This window comes from Danio aesculapii, chromosome 7 (assembly GCF_903798145.1).
Source record: "Danio aesculapii chromosome 7, fDanAes4.1, whole genome shotgun sequence".
NCBI classification, from domain to species: domain Eukaryota; kingdom Metazoa; phylum Chordata; class Actinopteri; order Cypriniformes; family Danionidae; genus Danio; species Danio aesculapii.
Window position 1 is genome coordinate 49963848 of NC_079441.1, and position 20707 is coordinate 49984554.

Consider the following 20707-nt stretch of genomic DNA (forward strand, 5'->3'; position numbering starts at 1 on the left):
TGCACCAGTTACCAATAAAACATCACATAATAATTGTAGACTACTGTTTAATAGGCATTAGAAAATTGTCACCCAATCGCTAAACTGAATGTGTGAAATGTTTACAAAAGTTATGAGGAGCTGAAAGCATGAGATTTGTGGAGTCAAGCGGACTCTAAAAAAAGACATCTAGTGTGATGTGATAAAGGCACAAGTGTAATAAATGTCTGTGCAATTGACCTTACTGTACCTTGACCTCCAGGATACATGCAGCGAAAAGCCCTGCCGAGTTCTTCAGCCTGAACTCTGCCGGCTGGAGTCAGTTCTCCCCCCCACTTCAGCACCAGCAGTATAGAGGGGCCCTCCTTACGGGTATCTGAACACACAACAGTACCATCATGCACAACACAATTTCAACCCAACACATTTTCTGACCAACAATCCTCATACCTTCCTCCTCACTGGATGTTTTGGGTTGTCCATGAGGAAGGTAGGTTAGCTGCACTTTCCTATTGATTCCAGAGAAATGGCCATACCTGAAAATTTTAAATAAACAAAATCAAAACAGAGATAATAGTTTGATTATGGTGTATCCTTTGGGTTCCAATAAAAGTTTCCCTTTCACCTCACTGTTTTTAACTGATGTCTAATTTAAAGAACACTCCACTTTTTACAACTCTCCTAGAGATACACAGGTGAGTTTTAACATATTTGAATCCATTCAGCTGATCTCCAGGTCTGGTGGTAGCACTTTTAGCTTAGCTTAGCATAAATCATTGAATCGGATTAGACCATTAGCATCTCGTTTTAAAATGATCAAAAAGTTAAACCTTGACTCATCCATAGTTACATCATGTACTAAGACCAACAGAAAATGAAAGGAGCTATTTTCTAGGCTGATATAAATAGGAACTACATTCTCATTATGGCATAATAATCAAAGACCTGATGTTACGCAGCACCTGAAAATAGTTCTGGATCATCTTATGAATAAAAAAAGGCAAGGCATGTTCTACATGCAAGAAGGTAGTAACATGGGCTACATTTACAGAAGTTAGTCAGTTTTCAAGTGCTATGTAAAATCATTGTGCCTGATGAAGCCGTAGCAAGAAAATAGAAACTTTTCATTTTCCACTTTTCATTAGCCTTAGTATACGGTGTAACTACAGAAAAGTCAAGCTTCAAACAATTTGGTCACATATCAGCAAGATGCTAATGGTCTAATCTGATTCAATGATCTATGCTAAGCTAAGCTAAATGTGATCCCAAATTAATCAGATTCGTTAAATAATTAACAAAAAGTGTTAAACTCAGCTGTTTAACTCAAGCAGAGTTGTAAAATGAGCCTATTGTCAAAAATGTTTAACATAGTCACAGACAACTGCCAGAACAGCTGTTCTAAAGTCGATCCAGTGCATCTTTGCTATTGCTGAATGAATGACGCTTGACAAGGGTTGTGAAAGGGGATACTGCAATTTCATTGTGTCAATCTCACTACTGAGATACTAATAATAATGCATGTTGGAAATACACTGAACATAGTGTCCATATATACTGTAACATCCATTAACTAAATATGTTTTAAGATGTGTTATATTTATATCTCTAGAAATATTTTGGATTTTCACACAAGACAGCATCTGTTAAGAATACAGACATTCAGAGTATTGTTTTACATAACAGCTTTATGTAAAAGCTGTATTTTTTGAAAAAGAGCCACAGATCTGAAAAATATGCCACATGTCTAAAAAAGACTAAAAGAAGGTCAGCAAGGTAGACTGAAAGTGAGCCAGTTAACATGGCCCAGTTAACATCTAACATTTACTTACATTTCCAGAACTGTCTTTAGTTGTTCAAGCTTGGACTTCTTCTCTTCAATTTCATAGTCAGTATGCTGTCCTATATCTGCCAAAAGTGTCCTGGTAATGTCCAGAACTTCCTGCAAACAGAACAGAATATATACACTGTAACACCACAGTTTGTAATAATAAATTCAGTTTAAATAAGCAGTTTTTTAATAAGGAGTACAGGACTTATTATGATGCCTCAGCAAGTTTCCAAGAGGCCTTAAAATGCTGATTTGAAATTGTTAAATATGGAAACAAGTATTAAAAGTTTCATTATTAGTAGAGCTACTGCAAAAAGGTTGAAAGGCAGATTAATTCACACAGACTGGATCTCTGTGTCTAATAACTGCTCTAGTCTTCTTTACTGTGTCTAATAACTGCTCTAGTCTTCTTTACTAGTTCTAAAGTGACATTTTGAAATTTGCAATGGAGGCTTGAGATGTGATGCACAAGAAGCTTGTTGTAGTTTAGAAATTCATAGTAAAAGCTAACATTTTCAAATAATGATCCTCCTAAATATCTATTTTGGTAACCACAGTCATTTCAGTAAGCATCACAGCATTTCCTAATTGTGCTATCTTATCATAACTATAGATAAGAAGGTGGTATTACAGAAACCTCCCAACTTCACCAAAAAATTCCAAAAACTGACTTAACTTTAAAATTATTTGGAAGCTAACAGAAAAAATGGCTTATAATTGCACTGACCAACAATGGGATTACATTTATTGATAACTGGAAATTAATGATGGGGTTTAATGGTAAAAATACTCTTGGAGGACCCTGAATATGTATTACATTTTGATGACAAAACACAGGTAATTGACAAAACAATAAGTAATTACACACTGCCACGCAGCATGATATTAGTTAGCACATGAACTGCAGCTAGCATTAGACAAAAACAAAGTCGTTGAGAATTACCAGATATAGTGCAAGTGACTAATACCTTATTTTTTTGCAAACGGTAATTTTCAAAGTGAAGTTGAAAAAATGTCACAACATGGTTTGTCTAAAAGCTTGTCAGTTTTCATTGATTCATTTTTTTTCGGCTTAATCCCTTTATTAAAAGGGGTCGCCACAGCGGAATGAACCGCCAACTTATCCAGCATATGTTTTACGCAGCGGATGCCCTTTCAGTCGCAACCCATCTCTGGGAAACATCCATACACACTCATTCACTATGGACAAATTAGCCAACCCAATTCACCTGCACCGCATGTCATAGACTGTGGGGGAAACCGGAGCACCCAGAGGAAACCAACGCGAACGCAGGGAGAACATGCAAACTCCAGACAGAAACGGCAACAGCCGAGGCTCGAACCAGCGACCTTCTTGCTGTGAGGCAACAGCCCTACCTACTGCGCCACTGCTTGTCAGTTTTGTTTAGGCTAACTCATTAGCAACTCATGCAGTCTTAGTTGCTTGGACACAGACTAACAGAGTGAATTGATGAACTCGATGACACATAGGATAAGTGCTCCAAATCAATTTAAGATTTGCTTCTTTAATACAAATCTGCAAAAAAATCTTATTTTAAGTGAAGACCTAAAATAAGAAACTTTGTGTAATGTCCACAGGTTTAATTGCATTATTTTTAAATAAATGAACAGACTGGAGGTAATTATTCTGCTTGTACTATTGCTACCACACCTTCAAATCACTGTTCAGATGTACTATGTCAGATATTTGTCAGATTATTGTCCTCAAACTGTTCTTGTGTGTAGAACTAGTATCTTACACCTGTCATTCTAAGCCTTCTTTTTACTGTTGTAGGATGTAAAATAACTGAAATCATTTAGCTCAGTGATATGGAACTGTAATGTGGTCAAGACCTGCCTGGAACTACTTTAGTGTAGTGGTTCCCTGAATAAAATTGCACGCCTTAGAACACAGGTGTCAGTTCCTGGAGAGCCATAGCTCTGCACAGTTTTGTTTCAACCCTAATTAAACACACCTGATTAAACTAATTGAGTGCTTTGGACCTGTTTGAAACCTACAGATAGGAGTGTTGAAGCAGGGTTGGAACTAAACTCTGCACAGCTGTGGCCCCCTTAGAAATTATTAAACCGCTGCCTTAGAAAGTCAGCCAATCAGAATCAAGCATTCAGCAAACCCGTGGTATAACCGAAAATAATACACACTCTATCATTCGTTTCATGGCTGCATCACCACCACAGGTCTTCAATGTTTTCTAATAATTAATAGATAGATTCCTTATATTTAATTTAACTGAGTTTTTAAATGACAGAAAACAGAATTGTCAATGAACTACACTAAAAACTAGGGGGTTATGAGTAAATAAGTTTGAGAAACACTTGTATAAATTCAACAAATTATAACAATTGTAATAATGCAATATACTGTATTTAATTTCAGGGTGAGCTGGAAGTTGCTGCAGACTGAAATGGAATATTGAGTAGGGGGCTGGGTTTTTATTTTTGTGCCCCTCCTCTCATCTTTCACTTGCAGCAAACTAATGGTTGGAAGGCCATGGCACATTTTGTCCAAGCCGTTAAACTACAGTGCTTCCCACACATAGCCTTAGACTAAATATAAGTATATTTAGTTTACTTTTTGTATCTGCCCAATATAACCAAACATCCAAGTGGTGGAAAATCTTCTCTCGTTTACCAGTTTCGTTCACTCATATAGACAGTTTCGCATGCTCTGCAAACCCACAGAGATGTGCAGTTTTGGGACTAAAAAATTAGTCTGCCCCGGATTTCTAAATCTACTAAAATGTCCGAAATTCAACTATTGCTTTTGCTTTCTAAAGCTTGTATGTGTTTTTGCATTATTCTTTTATTAAAGACTATTTTCCACCTGGTTTCACAGCTGACAGCACACGCACAGCCAAGAGAAAAAGTAAATATGAGATTCATTCATCTAAACGACTCAGAAAAACTTATATATACTATACTACTATATAACTACTATATACTCGGAGAGGACGAAGTGACATCTAAACTGACTGCAAAATGTATGTACACCATTAGTAATGGTTAATCAACGCATTTGCCTTATTTAAATAAATCTACTCATTTTAATCTTGCAATTATGATCATTTTTAGAGATATTGTCTGTTTTTATTACCTTTTCTGTAATTTATTTCTTATTTGCTGATTATTTTATTAATTTATTTTAATACATTACATAGGCTATTTTATATACATATCTAAAATGCTTTGGCATTCAAGTTTGCTTTGAACTTGAAAGAGAGAGAGAAGCAGATTTGACCTGTCAGTGGGTGCACATGGATCCTGAATAGCATATATGTATTTCTTTTTAACCAACTGAAAAGAAACAGTGTATAACAGTGTCATAATAAATACAAATATTATTAAAAATGAAATTATGTTTGGTTTGTTGCATATGATTAACTATTGATGTGATGTTGGTAAATGGTGTGTTTCAATCCGACTATCAGCGCAAGTATTTTTCAAGCCTGTGGGAAGCACTGAACTGACATAAACGAAGGCCTGCCATTCCAGAGTAGAAGCAAATGGACAGATTTTGACAAAAGATTACCAAAATAAATGTTTTTTTTTTTTCCAGTAAATGAACTTTGCACAGTTTAATTGTTTTAACCTCAAAACTAAGAATGTGAGATAAACAAGATAGCAAGAAATACATCATAAATATAGATCTCACATTAAAAACATAAAATAATAAATCATTACCTGCAGTTGTTTGGGTTTTTTAAGCTTCAGCTTGCCCGTTTTATACCCACCGTATTTTTCAAAAAGTTCAAAAAACCTGAAAAAAAACCCAGATATTTAAATGATTTGATTTTAATTCAAATGATTTAGTATTTCGAGCAGGTAACAAAAACCCACATGGCATTTCGCACTTCCATCTTCATCTTCTGCTTTGGTGTGCGATCTCCATGTCGGATCACAGCAATAACACAACGCAGCTCCATCCTAATTGTCAGAATTATAAAAGAACGTCAACATCAAAATAAGGACACTTTGAATGCATACCAAAATTTGACTATTATCAATAAACAATGTAAAAGAATACGTTTTAGCCAACATATGAGAATAACATGTGATGAGTACATAGTTCCAGATGTAGTGGGAACAATAGGAATGTCCTCTGCCTCTGTAGGTATGGACCAGGGGATCTGGAACTGAGGAGCCAGCTCCCTCATTACAATGTTTCTGAAATAAAAAATAAATAGTCAAACTATATTATATCTGCATGTTACATCAAAAGACAAACTTTTAGAATCTTTAATATTAGCTTTTACCCTAGTATCTTAGCACAGTCGTCATAGTATTTCATGGAATTCTTCACAAAGCTAAATCCATTGACATCACACACATATGAGTGGCCATTGGCTCGGAGGAGGTCGAATCCACACACTGTTTGCTGCAGTACAAAGAGTTTTTGAGAATAAAACACACATCAAAATCTTGACCTAAAAATGTCTTAGAAGCTGAAGCTCAGGCTGAAGCTTTCCTTCTGCAAGTATTTTTCTTGTAAGATCCTCTTACCTTGAATGCCAGACAAACTTTACGAGCCACCAGCTTCTCCATGGCAGTGAGCATAACTGGGTAGCGGATTTCTTTTCCTTCACTGTCCCGCTCAACTTTCCCATCGAGAGCAGGAGACTTACGAGCCTCTGCGTGAGCGTAATCTGGCCCTACTGTGTACACCTGCGATAAAACAAACAAAAATAAATCAAAATGAACAGGATATTTTCATCACAAAAGGGGGTTATAAAAAGTTTCCAAAAATATTTCCACAGGTCTAAATGTCAGTCTATGAAATGTTGCTAATACTCTAAAAATAGCAAAGTTACAACTGAAATGAATTGAACAAATGAAAAAAATACATTTTTTGCAGTGTGCAAACCAACAGCTACAGGGTAACGCAATCCACTAGATAGAGGAGATGGTCTATTATTTAGTACCTTCACATCTGTGCCATCGGTTGGCATGAACTCTTCATAGATGTAGGAGCCAGTTTTTCTCACACTGCTCTCTGGAGAGTAAACACTACTTCTGCTCCCAATCTGAAACAGAGACACATTTACACTTGCTATTTACAGTACTGGATAGTTTTGCTGGTAAACTCTAGTTCTGAGCACTGTAGTCGGTTGTGGGAAAGATTCTTTAAAATGTAGTAACAAGCTGCCCAAATTTATAAGTAAATAAGGGGAAATTAGATAAACTAAATTTCCAGAAACGTAGATACTACTATTTGATTTTAGATGGTATTTTATAATCATTTTTATCAGAATATATCATTTAACAAAGACCATCAGCGCATCACAATTAAAGTAAAAATGTCAAACTCCGTCTCATATATTTATTTGAAATGCACTTTTTTTGTATTTATATGAAAAAGGCTGGTCGAAATGGCCCAAAATCTTTTAACATGTATCTGGGGAAATTTATAATCGTCCTTCCATATGGTACAGTTTGAGCTGAAATTTTTTTTTTTATTCTTTTGGTTTAAATATATTTGATAACAATTTAATCTGCAACAAAACAGAAGCAAAATTTACAATTCAGAAATAACCACTGAGCAAGAATGCTACAGGAATGTATTTAAAAGTAATTGAAGTAATAACCTTTATTTAAAATGAAGTTTGAGCTTATAACAGGATTAACACCATAGTTTCCGAGTATAAACAGAACAGCAGATTATCAAGTAGATACATTTTCCTATTTAGCATATAATGTCCCAGACAACCTCTGGAGTCAAATGTAGCCAAATTTAACAAATACACTTTTCAAGACATGAAACCAGACCTTATTTATTTCAATCAATTTATCCCAAAGACTCTCTGACTTCGGAAAAAGTGCAATCACTTCTGGATTTTAAAACTTTCCTACAGTACTGTGTAATTCTGCTTGGTAAAACAGTGATTTTTAAATGCATGAATGAAAGGTATAAACAAGACTTGCATTTGAATTATCAGGCAGTTTTTCAATAAGTATATCTGACCTAATTATAATTTTCTAATCTAATAAAATGATTAGACACCTCTGATTGTCATGCTACATTAAAGTATGTCAAACTGCATAAATTGTTTGAAATATAGTGTATAGACTGTAAGATTCTATACAGCTGGCCTTTTGTATCCTTTGATTTGGCCCACCAGAAGAAAAAAGATTGGAAAGGATTGGGGAATGCCTTGTTTGTTTTATTGTTGAGTAACAAAAAAGTTAACTGAAATTAAATGTTTCAATTAAATGTTGTAAATGAATCAGATTTTTTTTCATGTACATATTGTCACTTAACGAAGAGGTGACAAAGGAGAAGAAATCAGCGTGCAATCAAGACAAAGGCAGGTTCAGCATGACTAGTGTATTCGCATTAAACTCCATTGGTTTATAAATATATATATTTTTAATAGTTTTACTGTAATAAGTTCATTGAAATAATCTACATTTTCAAAAAATTAGAATGCATTAGTAATTGTTTTCAATTTATTTATAAATATTATGAAATAAACTAGGAAATGACTCATATAAATTTATTTTAGTTTGCTATAATTAATTTCGGCCCACAGCTCTCAATCAAGCTTGGATTTTGGCCTTTCATAAGAAAAAGTTTGGGCACCCCTGGATTAGAATGTTTATAACTAGATGTAACAAAACTCAAAGATGACTGGGTAGGATTTGCATTAGCGTATACATTTTCTAGTGAAGTTTTATTCCTCTATCAAATCAAAACACAATAGATTAAGAGTTCTCAGGATTTAATCCAAAAGTTTGTAGTTCTAACTGAATCTGCCTTTTTTTGTGCATCATTCCCTTGTAGCAAACCACCGGTAAAAATGTTAAGAATATTGTGTCTGAAGCAATCAAACCGACAACAAACAGAAAAGGATTGCAACTCTAAATGCCGAAGCAAATGGTCAGATTTTGATTGAAGATTGCCAAAACAAACTTTTTGTAGTGGATTAACTTGCACCAATTAATTGTTCATCTTAAAACTGACAATGTGCGCAAAATAAACATTGCAATATTGCAATATTGAATATAAGAACTAATGTCAGTTCACATGTATAAAAAACCTTTTTTATTCGTTTCTGCACATGCAGTGGTTAAAACTAACACAGAATATTTCGGAGTCATGTATGCCAAACCAAAATAACCATAAACATGTATTATTAGACAGGCATTGCAAAAAAAGACCTTTCTGAAGAGGCGCTGACTGCCTCCTCCAGCAGAAGTTGGGTAGTAGATGTACACATTATGGTCCTCAGCAGAAACTGGTTTCTCTACAAAAGGTTTCAGAAACACTTCGCCATTAACTTCAACTTGGTCTTCTCCCTCAATCAGGTTACACTCTGTGTCAAAACACAAGAAAGATAAGGCCAATCAGAACAGTGTTCCAGCGAATAAAACAATATCTGAGCACATATACAGATAATACAATCACTGTCTAAAATATGACCCTAATGTGGATTAACAGCTGGGTAAATATAGCCATCTGACTGTCATTTGTTTAGAGAAGGATAAATTTATCCAGGTCCTCAGGGAACCGTCATAGCTGCCAAGAACATAATGGCTCATTGGACACCAGACGGTCACATCATGAGCCTCAGAGCAATATTTGTGTCTTTGGCCTGTGAAACACTTAAAACTGCTCCACATGAGGGACTATATTTACTCAGAGCTAGAGTAAATCAGAGCAGGGACAAAGCAGGACACTTTGCTAAGATTAAAAGGATAGTTCACTCAGAAATGAAAATTCTGCAATCGTTTCTGTTCCTACAATTGATGGCAACGGCTGCTTCTTTCATAACTTATTTTGTGTTCAGCAGAAGAATTAAATACAAAATGTTTAGAATCACTTGAGTGTGAGTAAATGGTAAGAAAATATTTGAAGTGGATGAAAAAAGTTTTTTAATATAGTATTGCATTACAAAAACACCAGTTGAGCAGTTTTTTTTCTGTTGTTGTCAATGGAAGCGGCACATTTTTAAAACACCGACTTTATGCTCAGGGCTGTGCACTCAGCATTTTTTAAATGCTTTGACAGTTAGAGAGAAGCACACAGCTGATTGTTTTTAGAACAGCGCTGACGTTTCAGCAGAGAAAAAAACAAAGCGGTTCGGTGGACATGCAGCCTAACGGCATGTTTGACAGCATCAAATAGGGTATATGCACACGGACATATACTTTTTTAAATCAGTGATCTTCACTGCCTGATAGATATACGATATGAAGTGAGTCTCAGACCGGACAAGAAGCACTGCATTAAATTCCAATATTCCCCGCCATATCTTTAAAATATCACAATTTTTTTACCCAAGTATTTTCAATGGAGTTTCTGTGCTCGCCTGCTGGTACTGACAGCGCTAGCGGTTACACAGTCTTTTCATTTTGTTTTACGCTTAAACAACTAAATGAATGCTTAAGTTTATTTAAATGAATGTATTTTAATTACATTACAACATCGATGCTGTAAAAGGAACCTTATCAAAATGAAAATGGCCATATTAAGCTTTCACTGGAAGTTTTGTCATTGGCTGAAAAACACTAGCTGTGCATTAGTAACAGATCACAAATCTCACAGTTCGGACCACATTATGGTTTTTTAGTCACGGATCGGACCATTTTCTGATCAGCCAAAAAGACGAGACAAATGTAATTTGCTTTCCATTTGTTAAAAAACAGTTATGTAAGAAAAGTTTGGTTTTAATAAACATAATAGACCTGTAATTATATTTAAATAAAATGAAGAAATAATCAGCTGAATAAAAATAAATTGTAAAATATTCAATACTGTGAAAAACTACTACTGTTGCTGATAACGCTAAATACAGAAATCTAACATTATAATTTGTACAACCCATATTTATTTTTAGTCTCATTTTTAATAAATGATTTAGTTAGTGAAACTTTATCTGTCATTGCTAGATAGTTCATTTTAAAGAATTATTCAGTGACATACTTTTGATGGCTGATTATTTGGTTAAATAATGTAATTGCTGCCTACAACTTTCTTTTTTTAGCACATTATTTGACTGTTTGTAACTTCATAATTAACTCAAAAGACTAAAGACTCAATCTCTTTCTTGATTTTTGCGTTTTTCAAACACAGATTTGAATGCAGCGTTTCGAAGGATTGATAAACATATGCAAATCACCATCATTTATAATTTATGTTGCTTTGGTGTTGAGATAGTGACAGAAAACACCTTTAATGAAACCCACCACATCAAGAATAACCCCCCACAACTTCCGTCATCATTATATTTTATAGGAAAGCCTAAATGCTTTCATACATGGGATTTGAATGACACAAGAGGCGTGATCGTTGCAAATTTAGGATTAATCTACCAGTAAAAAAATGTGTGTGTTCCGAACCGTGGGTTGTGATCTGTACGAATCACGGATCAACCATGATCAGTTACATGCCTACTGTGCATATACACCATTCGAGCTCAATGCTGCTGGCAATGCCTCAACACTACTGCTCTGGAGCATGTAAGGTATTCTTACGTCGGCTGCTCTAAACACTCCCTCTGAGTCTCTTTCCATCCCATAATGCACTGTGTGACCATTTACACTGAACGTCCATATGAATAAAATGAAAATGCTCGCTATGCTGCACTGCAATGTGCCAGTGGAAATGCACCGTAAGACAAGAATGGGCGTTGTTCACAAGATTTAGGACAACTTTGATGAAAGGTGTTGATCTACTTCAAATATTGACCACTGTATACTTCACTGTTGATGGATGAAATTAAGCATGAACATAACAATAGACTAGGGCTGGGCGATTTGGCCTAAAATCGATTAATTGAACATTTTAACTCAATTACGATTAATGAATGATTATTTTATTTATTTGTTTAATTTTTTTTTGCCTTCAAGGTTCACTGACAAGTTTTACATGCTTTCTAAAGGCATCTCTCGCGCAGCTTCCAATCATCGTCAATGTAGTGCAAAGTAAGGCTCAAGAATGGGTCCATCATCCTACTTGACCAGAGATCAGATGTGGCCGCAGAAGTTGAAATCAGCCTTTAACAGAGCAGGGTCACATGACACGTAGGGAAAGTAATTGAAAAAATCCTGCTGGAAAAATTCGATCGATTATTGGTTCTGAATGTCGATTTCGATTACTTTTCGATTAATCGCTCAGCCCTACAATAGACAACTCCTCAAAATAAAATCAAGAAAAAAAACACTTTAGATATACCAAATTATAAAATGCATGTTTAAAATAAGCTTTGTCTGACCATCAGGCTTGTCAGGGTCACGGTTCAACACTGCATAGCGTGGTAGATCAATCCCCTCCTCCTGCAGGATACGATAAACCTCTCTCCTAAAATATGAAAACAACAGACAAATCCCTTATTCAGACATCAACTAGAATTCAAAAATGTGTGCAAACATGAGAGATCACTTGCAAAACTGTGGTTAATGATAAATATGGGAATACCTGTCCTGTATGTAATACTGCATGTTAAGATCATTGATAAGCAGCGGGTTACGGAGCTTTGCATAACTCACTGCCTTATCCAAGGGGAAACCTAGCTCAAGAGAAAACATTACTGTCACACAGATGCAACACACATCTTATTATCTTATCAGTTACATTAGTTAAGTTTTGCAAGCCAACTGAAGCATGATTCACTTATTTAAATTCCCTTACTATTTTCTGTTATGAAATAAACTTACGTTTCACCAGATCCTCTCATTTAAGCCCTTGGTTTACCCACGCTGCAGCTGTTCTCAAGTTCAGTTCAATCACAGCAGGCTGCCATGTACTTTACTGTTTGTGTTCAGTTCACTGAATCACGCACGCACAGTATTATCAGTTCACTGCTTGTCAAATCTGATCTCAGTGTACTGTTCTAATAACTGAATAACAGTACATATTGGTTTATTTCGAGTCAGAGGGGGTATCAGTCATGTTAATAAGCAAGTAGTTTTGTGGATAAGTCCTTAATGTTACTGGAGATGTGAATCGTTTCAAATGATTCAGTTCGATTTGGTGAATTAGTTCAACCAGTTCACTTAGAAGATCCGTTTAAAAAGAACGATTTATTCACGATCGCGATCACTAATACAGAAATAAAAGCTTATTATTTGGCACAGATGTGTTAAATTAATACTTTTAAGTATCTTCTCGGGTATTTAATGTTGTCACCATGCTGTTGTCTTGTCCAGCCTTTGTTTTTGTCGAGGAAGCAACAGCAAGAATGACTTTTGTGTCAAGAAACGCACCGCTGCTGCAAAATGCTCCACCCCATAGACTTTCATTAGCATTCTCCCATTTCACAGCCTAGCATTCTCACAGTCTACATTTAAAACAAAAATCAAAGGCCATAATTGAATAAAATGTCAATTTATTATTACTTTGATGGAAAATAACAAGGATAAAAAGTGAAACGCATTTTAAAACGCACTAGGTTTACAAATAAACGTAAACAAATAAAATTGACTGTAGTGTAGCCTAAAATTAGGCTTTTTTGGTGGGTTTTAAACAGACTTTTAGTCTACATAGAACACTAAATTGTTGTTGCTGTTTTAAACTAAACCACACAATAAACAATTTACTTAATTTCCTCAGTATTATATTTAAAGTCAATCTATTTATTTATTTATATATCTTCTGTAAGGGAAGGGTTCCATTCATGAAACTCACATCAGTCAACACTCTCATTAGTGTCATAACTCTATTATTAATATTATTTATATCAATTTCAGTTAATAGACGCACATTTCAGAGGGGGTGCATTTTACGGCTTGATCAGGCCAACGGCATCAATATAATTACAGACTCTGAGATGCCATATGGGTCAAACACCGGGCAGCGCAAAGCAAATAGATTTACTTTTAAAATGCTTACAGTCTGTATTAAATACATTTGCAAAGACAAAAACGGACGTTTTAGCTATAATTTTAGTTAGTTTCAGTTAGTTTGTATGTACACAATACAGTTTGTTAGTTTTATTTATTATTATTTTTTTTAAACTCTTGTTTTTTTATTTCATTTAATGAAAATTCTAGTTTTCGTTTTCGTTAACTATAATAAGCTTGACTTATTAATTAAGCATTGTTTTCCATACTAATCTTTTAAATATATGATGAGTAAATGATAAGACAATTTTTGTTTTTGGGTGAACTTTAATGACGCAGGACTGCTTCATTGACTCGTTTTATATTCAGACTTCAGTGAAGACACTTGATCTTCAACAGGCTCAAAGGGCAAAAACCCAAGACATACCTTTGGAGTGAAATGAGATCAGGCAGTCGCAGAGTGGCCACTTCTCAACCGGTTCATTTAGAATGACATCCTCTGGAAAGATGACCACTGTTATGTACTCAAACTTGCAAAGACGCTCCAAGATCTGAGTCATGGGTTTGGACTTGGATTTCTTCATCATACAGCAAATCCCCATCACGATCTGACGCTCTGGAGGCTTCAGAGACAAAACCAAGATTTAAATGAGACATACATCTACCTAGACATCGATCGATATGAAATCGGTATCAGCGGATAATCACATTTAATGACTCGATGGGTACTCGCTGATGTGGCTGATCTCATGAACCGATCGCAAGTGTTTGTGTTAGTTGGAGATAAGCAAAATTTTTTAATGACTTTGACTATTTAGGCCTTTTTACATATAAGAACTGAAACTTGGGTGTTTTTGACATTATATATAATAAGTTCACTTTACTTATTGCAATAAACAGTAGTTTATAGACATATTTTCTTTTAGTAAAGAAGTAATGGATTTAGGTTCACATTTTAACTTCTTATGAATCAAATATGCGCTCCAAACTTTTTCTTGATTGAGACATGTTGAATTCTCCATCATTTGCCATGTTTCCAAATTGCATTGCAAGTCATTTTCTTACTACTCTTTTCCCATTTTATCTATTATTTTCTCTAAAGCTGCTTCTGACCATGACAAAGGGCGTACTCACACAATGTACAGTTGCCTTGAACCAGGCCAAAGCACACTTGTCCCCCCTCCCGTCTCCCCCGACGGCCCGCACTCACATTACATTCGGGCCTGTGCTCACTTACGTCATCGATGATGCGCTGGTCAGAAGCGCTCTCGCTCAGCACAGTGGAGATTTCTTTAGTTATATAGTCGTTTAAGTCGTTTGATATGCAGTGACATGCAGTCAAATATTTCAGATCAGCCACTTTTGACGCTCATAAACAATCATAAAGTCCTCGTGCTGCAGGTATTAGGAGGTTTGCTGAAGGTGCGGAGCTTTCGTGTAGTGAGAGGTTTCCGTCTTCAATAAACTACGACAGTTTGCGTTCATTGAACAGTAAGAACGATTAATAAACACATATGAAACAGTCCCTTAAAAGTCAAGCTATGAGACGTGTTTACGGAATTATATGCAGCATCTTTCATTTATACTTTTAGGTAAGCAGAGATCTCCACTCAAGTATCATACTTAGAAGAAAATGTGCTCTAGGCATTATAAAGCTTAAAGCATCAGAATCGGTACTCTGTATCGGCCGATCACCATGACAAGGAATCGGTATTTGGTAACGGCTGCAAAAATCCTGATCAGAGAATCCCCAATAAGAAGCAATTCCTGCAAAACCCCTTCATTAGAGCAGGCACTCAATCCATACCGAGTCATCCTCCAGGTCGTCTTCGTACAGCTCCATGTCTGTCCTCATGCTGGCGTAGTCGTCCAGGCCCTCGCTCTCATCCTCCGCGCAGCCCACGAAGAATCTGGGAGCGCCGCGCTGGCTCTCGCCGGGGCTGCTGGGCTCTGACATTACAGTCCACAGCGGCAGCGACCCACTGCTTCCTGCCGCGCCATCTCACAATACCACACCCAGCTGGAAGGGCACGAGGCCAAACCAGCTTTGTGCCCAGCCTGCAAGAGCAGTGGTGGGGTTTACCAGCGGAGTGTATGAAGGTCTGAGAAGAGAACAAAAGGCTGAATGAAGCCTGCCAGTGTACAGGTAAATTGTTATTGGCAAGGACTTGAAGTGATGGACCGATAACACAAATCCATTCTGCTTAATGCTGAAGCTTTTCGGTTGTATTTGGGAAGGGATTTTTCTTCAGGTCTCCTGATGTACTCAAAGACTGAACTGGAGGATGAAATGAGACATCTTGTTTCCTAGAAAAACAAACAAATAATTATAATAATTATAATAATAAAAATAATAATAATAATCAACATTTATATAGCGCTTTTCTGGACACTCAAAGTGCTTTACACACATTTTGGGGGGGAAATCTCTTCATCCACCACCAATAGGCTTGATCAATCAGTGAGTCTGCATGTAAATCATCATGTCTATTGGAGTGGATGTGGAGTGATGTTTGTATTAGCAAAGGGTTGATAGAGGATTGTATTATTCTTATTGAATGAAATGGATCATTTACAAACATTCTGCCATCGATAGCATGTCATTCCAGACTTATACACCTATATTTGTTACATGTTTAAAGCCCAAATGAAGATATATTTAATATTTGAAACCTATGGGATTTGACTGCCACTACTTAAAGTCCAAATCCACTGAATGTGAAGCTACAAAAAGTAAAAAAAGAGATCATAAAAGCAATTCATATTAGTAATTGATTAGTTGTTCACATATAAACAGTGATAAATGAACAATTATAACACTCAAATATCACATTGAAGTAGGGCTGCACAATATTGGAAAAAACTGATATTGCGATACATTTTCCCCATGCGATACATATTGTGATATTGAGTACATTTTCACCAGATGACTGGAATAGTTCTATTTGGAAAAAAATCATCTGCATAAAATACAATAACTCTATCACAAGTATTGATAAGTAATTGATAAGTGACATTGATAAGTGATAGTAAAGCAAAAATGCAAGTGAAAAAAACAGGTTTTTGGGAATCTATCAATATTCAGGTACACAAACTGAATAATCAAATGTCAAGTATAACACAATCACAATTAATCTTTTTTTTAAGTTACAAACAGTATCATTTCTTGTGTCTGAATGATTTATCTGGCTTGAAATGTTCACACAGTCACAAGCCCTAAAAACACATGCAAATGACAAGCATTTCAGTAACTTTATAAAATGTAAATGTACAAATGGAATCAAACATATAATATGTCAAAGATGTCAAAAGGATAAAACATTGTCTCATGCAAAGCTCATTTGTCTCATGTAAAAAGACAATGACGAATAATAGTAAAAGTAAAAATAGACGAATGATGTGTGTGGTAATGGGGGTGGGAAAATAATAAGCTTGTGCTTCATACTGCTCCATTTCGACCATGTTGAAATGTATTTTTTGTTAAAGAATTTTTATGTATGATATTTTTTTTCGAAATAAATAAATCAAATCAAATCAAACTTTACAATTCCATGTTTCCAACTGTGGCTTCTGGTCAACTATAATCTTGATTCGAAAATGCAGATCTTGAGATGTGACTATTGCAGATGCAAACATTGCAATATTGATGCTGAAACAATATATTGTGAAGCCCTATATAGAAGCTTAAAATAAAAAAGACAACATTGCTTAAGCTTAAAAAAAGCTTAAAAAATTAAGACAACATTGACACAACTTGCATTGGTTTTTAAGATTATTTTGCAAGTTACTAAACCATACAGTAAGAAATACAAATAAAATTACCAACTAAACCCAGCAACATTAAAGGAATTGATTGCCAAAAATGAAAAATTACTCTCCCTCAAGTGGTTATAAACCTTTATAAGTTTATTTTTTCTGTTGAAGACAAGATAACATATTTTGCAGAAAGCTGAAAACATGTAACCACTGAATTCCATAGTAGGAAAAACAAATACTATGGAAGCAAATGGCTACAGGTTTTTGGCTCTCATCAAAATATTTTCATTTGTGTTCATCTTTTGTGTTGGAGAGTAAATGATGACAGAGTTTAAAATTGTTTTGGTTAACTATGCCTTTAAATATAAAAACACTGTTCACTTTATAATTTAAATGAACAGTAATTTATATTGACTGAAAGGTATTCAGTTAAGACCAGTGAGTGATTTTTGTATTTGTCTTTATCAGTTAAAGTCTGTGTGAAATCTAAATTTACAATGCTTATTTAGCTAGTTGTCTTTATTCGATATATTACCGAACAAATTCACCATATAAAAGAGTTACGTGATTTTTGAAGCACAATATGATGTTTTAAAATGATTTTGAAATGATGTTTATCATATCTTTTGAACACTGACTAAACATGTCACAAATACAAAACATAATTTGATCTGATCCCAATAGGGTATATGCCGAAGCATCCTAATAGGACTTTGAATTTGCCAGTAACCTGGGTTAAGCGCTTCCGGTCAACTGTATGCCAATGCAAAAATCGGCGCATTTAAGGTCAGTTTTCTTAAAAAAATCAGTGATCTCCACTGGCTGAGTGATATCTGGGGTCTCAGATTGTCCATGAAGCACTGCATTAAATTACATTTCTCCCACCATGTCTTTATAATATGAGCATTTATTTTACCCCAGTATATTCAATGGAGCTTCTGCGCTAGCCTGCCGATTCTGACGGGCGCGTGTGAGTAAACGGCTTTTTGTCTCGTTTTACGCTTGAACAACTAAATGAATGCCAAAGTTTATTTAACTGAATGAATTTTAATTACATTTCAACATCGATGCTGTAAAAGGAACCGTATAAAATGGAAAAAACTCACAATAACAGGTCACCGGAAGTTTATCAGTATGGGAAAAACACTAGCTCACTATACCCTATTATTTGACATAACCATGATAATAGTGCTGTGTACATTTTAGCTAAAGTGTTTCCTACATTCTATTTTATTAAGGTTTGCTGCAAAAAACTAATTCAATTCAATTAATGTTTATTTCTGTAGCGCTTTTACAGTGTAGATTGTGTCAAAGCAGCTTAACATAGAAGTCCAATAAATTAAAACTGTGTCAGTTCAGATTTCAGAGTTGAAGTTCAGTTTAGTTCAGTTCAGTGTGGTTTAATGTTCACTGCTGAAAGTCCTAACACTGAAGAGCTAGTTCATTGATGCGCAACAAGTAAATATTTAAACTGTTATATACTCTTTTCACAGCATTACAGAAAATCAAATGGTCTTATTTAAATATACATATAAGAAAAATTAAAATGCAAAAGTAAAATCAGTAACTAAACTGATCAGAAAACTAAACGGATCTATTCATGTGGAATACTTTGAGATCCCTTCATTAAATTCTTAAGGCATCAAAGCTTTGGCAAAATGGACAGAGGAACTGGAATATCTGTTAGCTCTATCATTTGCTTTGATTTAGCTTTGGTGGAGTGCTGTCATTGCGAGTCATTATGGTTGTGCTAAAATCAGTCTACAAAACAGTTTACTCAATAGCTTTCTAACTGTTTTAGTCTTGATGACATTCAAAGTTTTGTTTTTTTTTTGGTTTTCATTTTGGTTTTGGTTTTCATTTTTGCTTTGGTTTTCATTGCTTTGGATTCTTTTAAAAGAAGAAATGTTTGAGCTTGCTTTTTAAAAACATTCAAAACAACAGCACTCTTTGCTTGTGTCACAGTGCTTAATTATCATGCTGGCACTCATGTTACAGTTTCTGCCCTCACGTCAGCAAATTCTCCGGTCCAGACTGACCACAGAGCTCTGTTCTCAGAGATTTGTGTCACACTGCAAAATCAGCCCTTCCCGTCCCCAGATTGACTGAATTATAAACTCATCTTTACTTAGGTTCTAGTTTTTGTTTAGTCTCTAAACAAGAAAATGACTCCCCAGTGTCTCAGTTTACAAACCTGCTTTCACATCGTACATTTTTTGACAGATTCAACTAGAAAACATGAAGGTGGTGATAGCAAGCCTGAACAATTCTCAATCCCATTTCCTCTTTTGTTCTTGATATTGCATAGTTGTTTACTTACGATAACACATGCATACTTTTTTTTAACAATAACTTTTCATATTTAAAAAAACACTTAAATAGTCCTATAAAACAATTAGAATGGATAAGGCTGATAAATGAACATGCATATAGATTACAAGCTACTAATTTCTACCAAAACTAACTAAATTCACAAAAAAAACCCCACTTCAAAACAACAATTATTTTATTATGTTCAGTTACTTAATTTGACCATACTCTGAAACCATCACTGACACATGTTATTTTAGGTAAAGCTGGTTCTATACTTAAACACGATTATCTCTCAGCTGCACATAGTATTAGACTCTTAAAATCCCCTATTTACACCTGTTCAATTGCTCGGGGATCTCTAACAGAGGTTGTCAATAAGCTGTCATAAGCTGTACACCTACAACAAGCTGTACACACTGAGCAATTGTTAAATAGCGAAGGTGACGCGTGTGTTCGTCGGCTTATGAATAATGTGTATGTAATTTCACACGGCACGTATATGAAAACATAGTATTACGCGTGTGTAACTGTGACAGGACGGTCTACGTATCAGGTTACTAGGTAACAGTTTCAAAGCTCCACATCAATGAACTCTGTGTTTTCCCTTTATAACGAGCAAACAATGATCATAGGAACATTACATAACAGTCTAATAAAACCCGAAACATTACAACAGGAAAAAATATATTTTTAAACATTTATTTTACCGCTTTCCATTTAAGAATAGTTAAAGTGTAGCCGTGAGTAGGTTGTAAAGATTTGCTAGCTAGCAACAAGGCTATTCGTTAGCTCAACGCAAACGATACTTTTCATTAGCTATTATAAAAACTCAATGACAGCGCCAGATAACTAAATTCGGATTGGAGAATATTAATAAACTGTAGTTTCATGCAATAATACGAACATAAGCGGCGTTATCCAGTGATGACTTACTATGTGAAATGTGAAGCGGTGCTGACTGTTTCACAGCTGTCCTCGGATTTGACAGGTTGTTAGTGAAACCGAACATTACCTCGGACGCAAGGATAAACA

At 35.3% G+C, this 20707-nt stretch overlaps 1 protein-coding gene across 7 annotated transcripts in view; it reads right to left on the reverse strand.

The window, feature by feature from the left end:
• Positions 1-20664, reverse strand: part of ppip5k1a (diphosphoinositol pentakisphosphate kinase 1a) — a 66212-nt gene extending 45548 nt beyond the window's left edge. For all 7 annotated transcript variants that reach the window (XR_008838100.1, XM_056462080.1, XM_056462078.1 and 4 more), the window contains exons 1-15: positions 20609-20664; positions 15414-15913; positions 14034-14229; positions 12243-12333; positions 12040-12125; positions 8984-9138; positions 6748-6849; positions 6329-6490; positions 6082-6203; positions 5891-5992; positions 5666-5752; positions 5510-5585; positions 1809-1918; positions 430-515; positions 230-355 (exon numbers count right to left, since the gene is read on the reverse strand). Coding sequence is in view for 6 of the 7 variants with exons in the window: in XM_056462080.1 (XP_056318055.1) it covers positions 230-355; positions 430-515; positions 1809-1918; positions 5510-5585; positions 5666-5752; positions 5891-5992; positions 6082-6203; positions 6329-6490; positions 6748-6849; positions 8984-9138; positions 12040-12125; positions 12243-12333; positions 14034-14229; positions 15414-15563 (1651 nt within the window). In the remaining variant the exon portion in view is untranslated. The remainder of the gene's footprint in view (positions 1-229; positions 356-429; positions 516-1808; positions 1919-5509; positions 5586-5665; positions 5753-5890; positions 5993-6081; positions 6204-6328; positions 6491-6747; positions 6850-8983; positions 9139-12039; positions 12126-12242; positions 12334-14033; positions 14230-15413; positions 15914-20608) is intronic.
• Between the last annotated feature and the right edge of the window lie 43 nt (positions 20665-20707).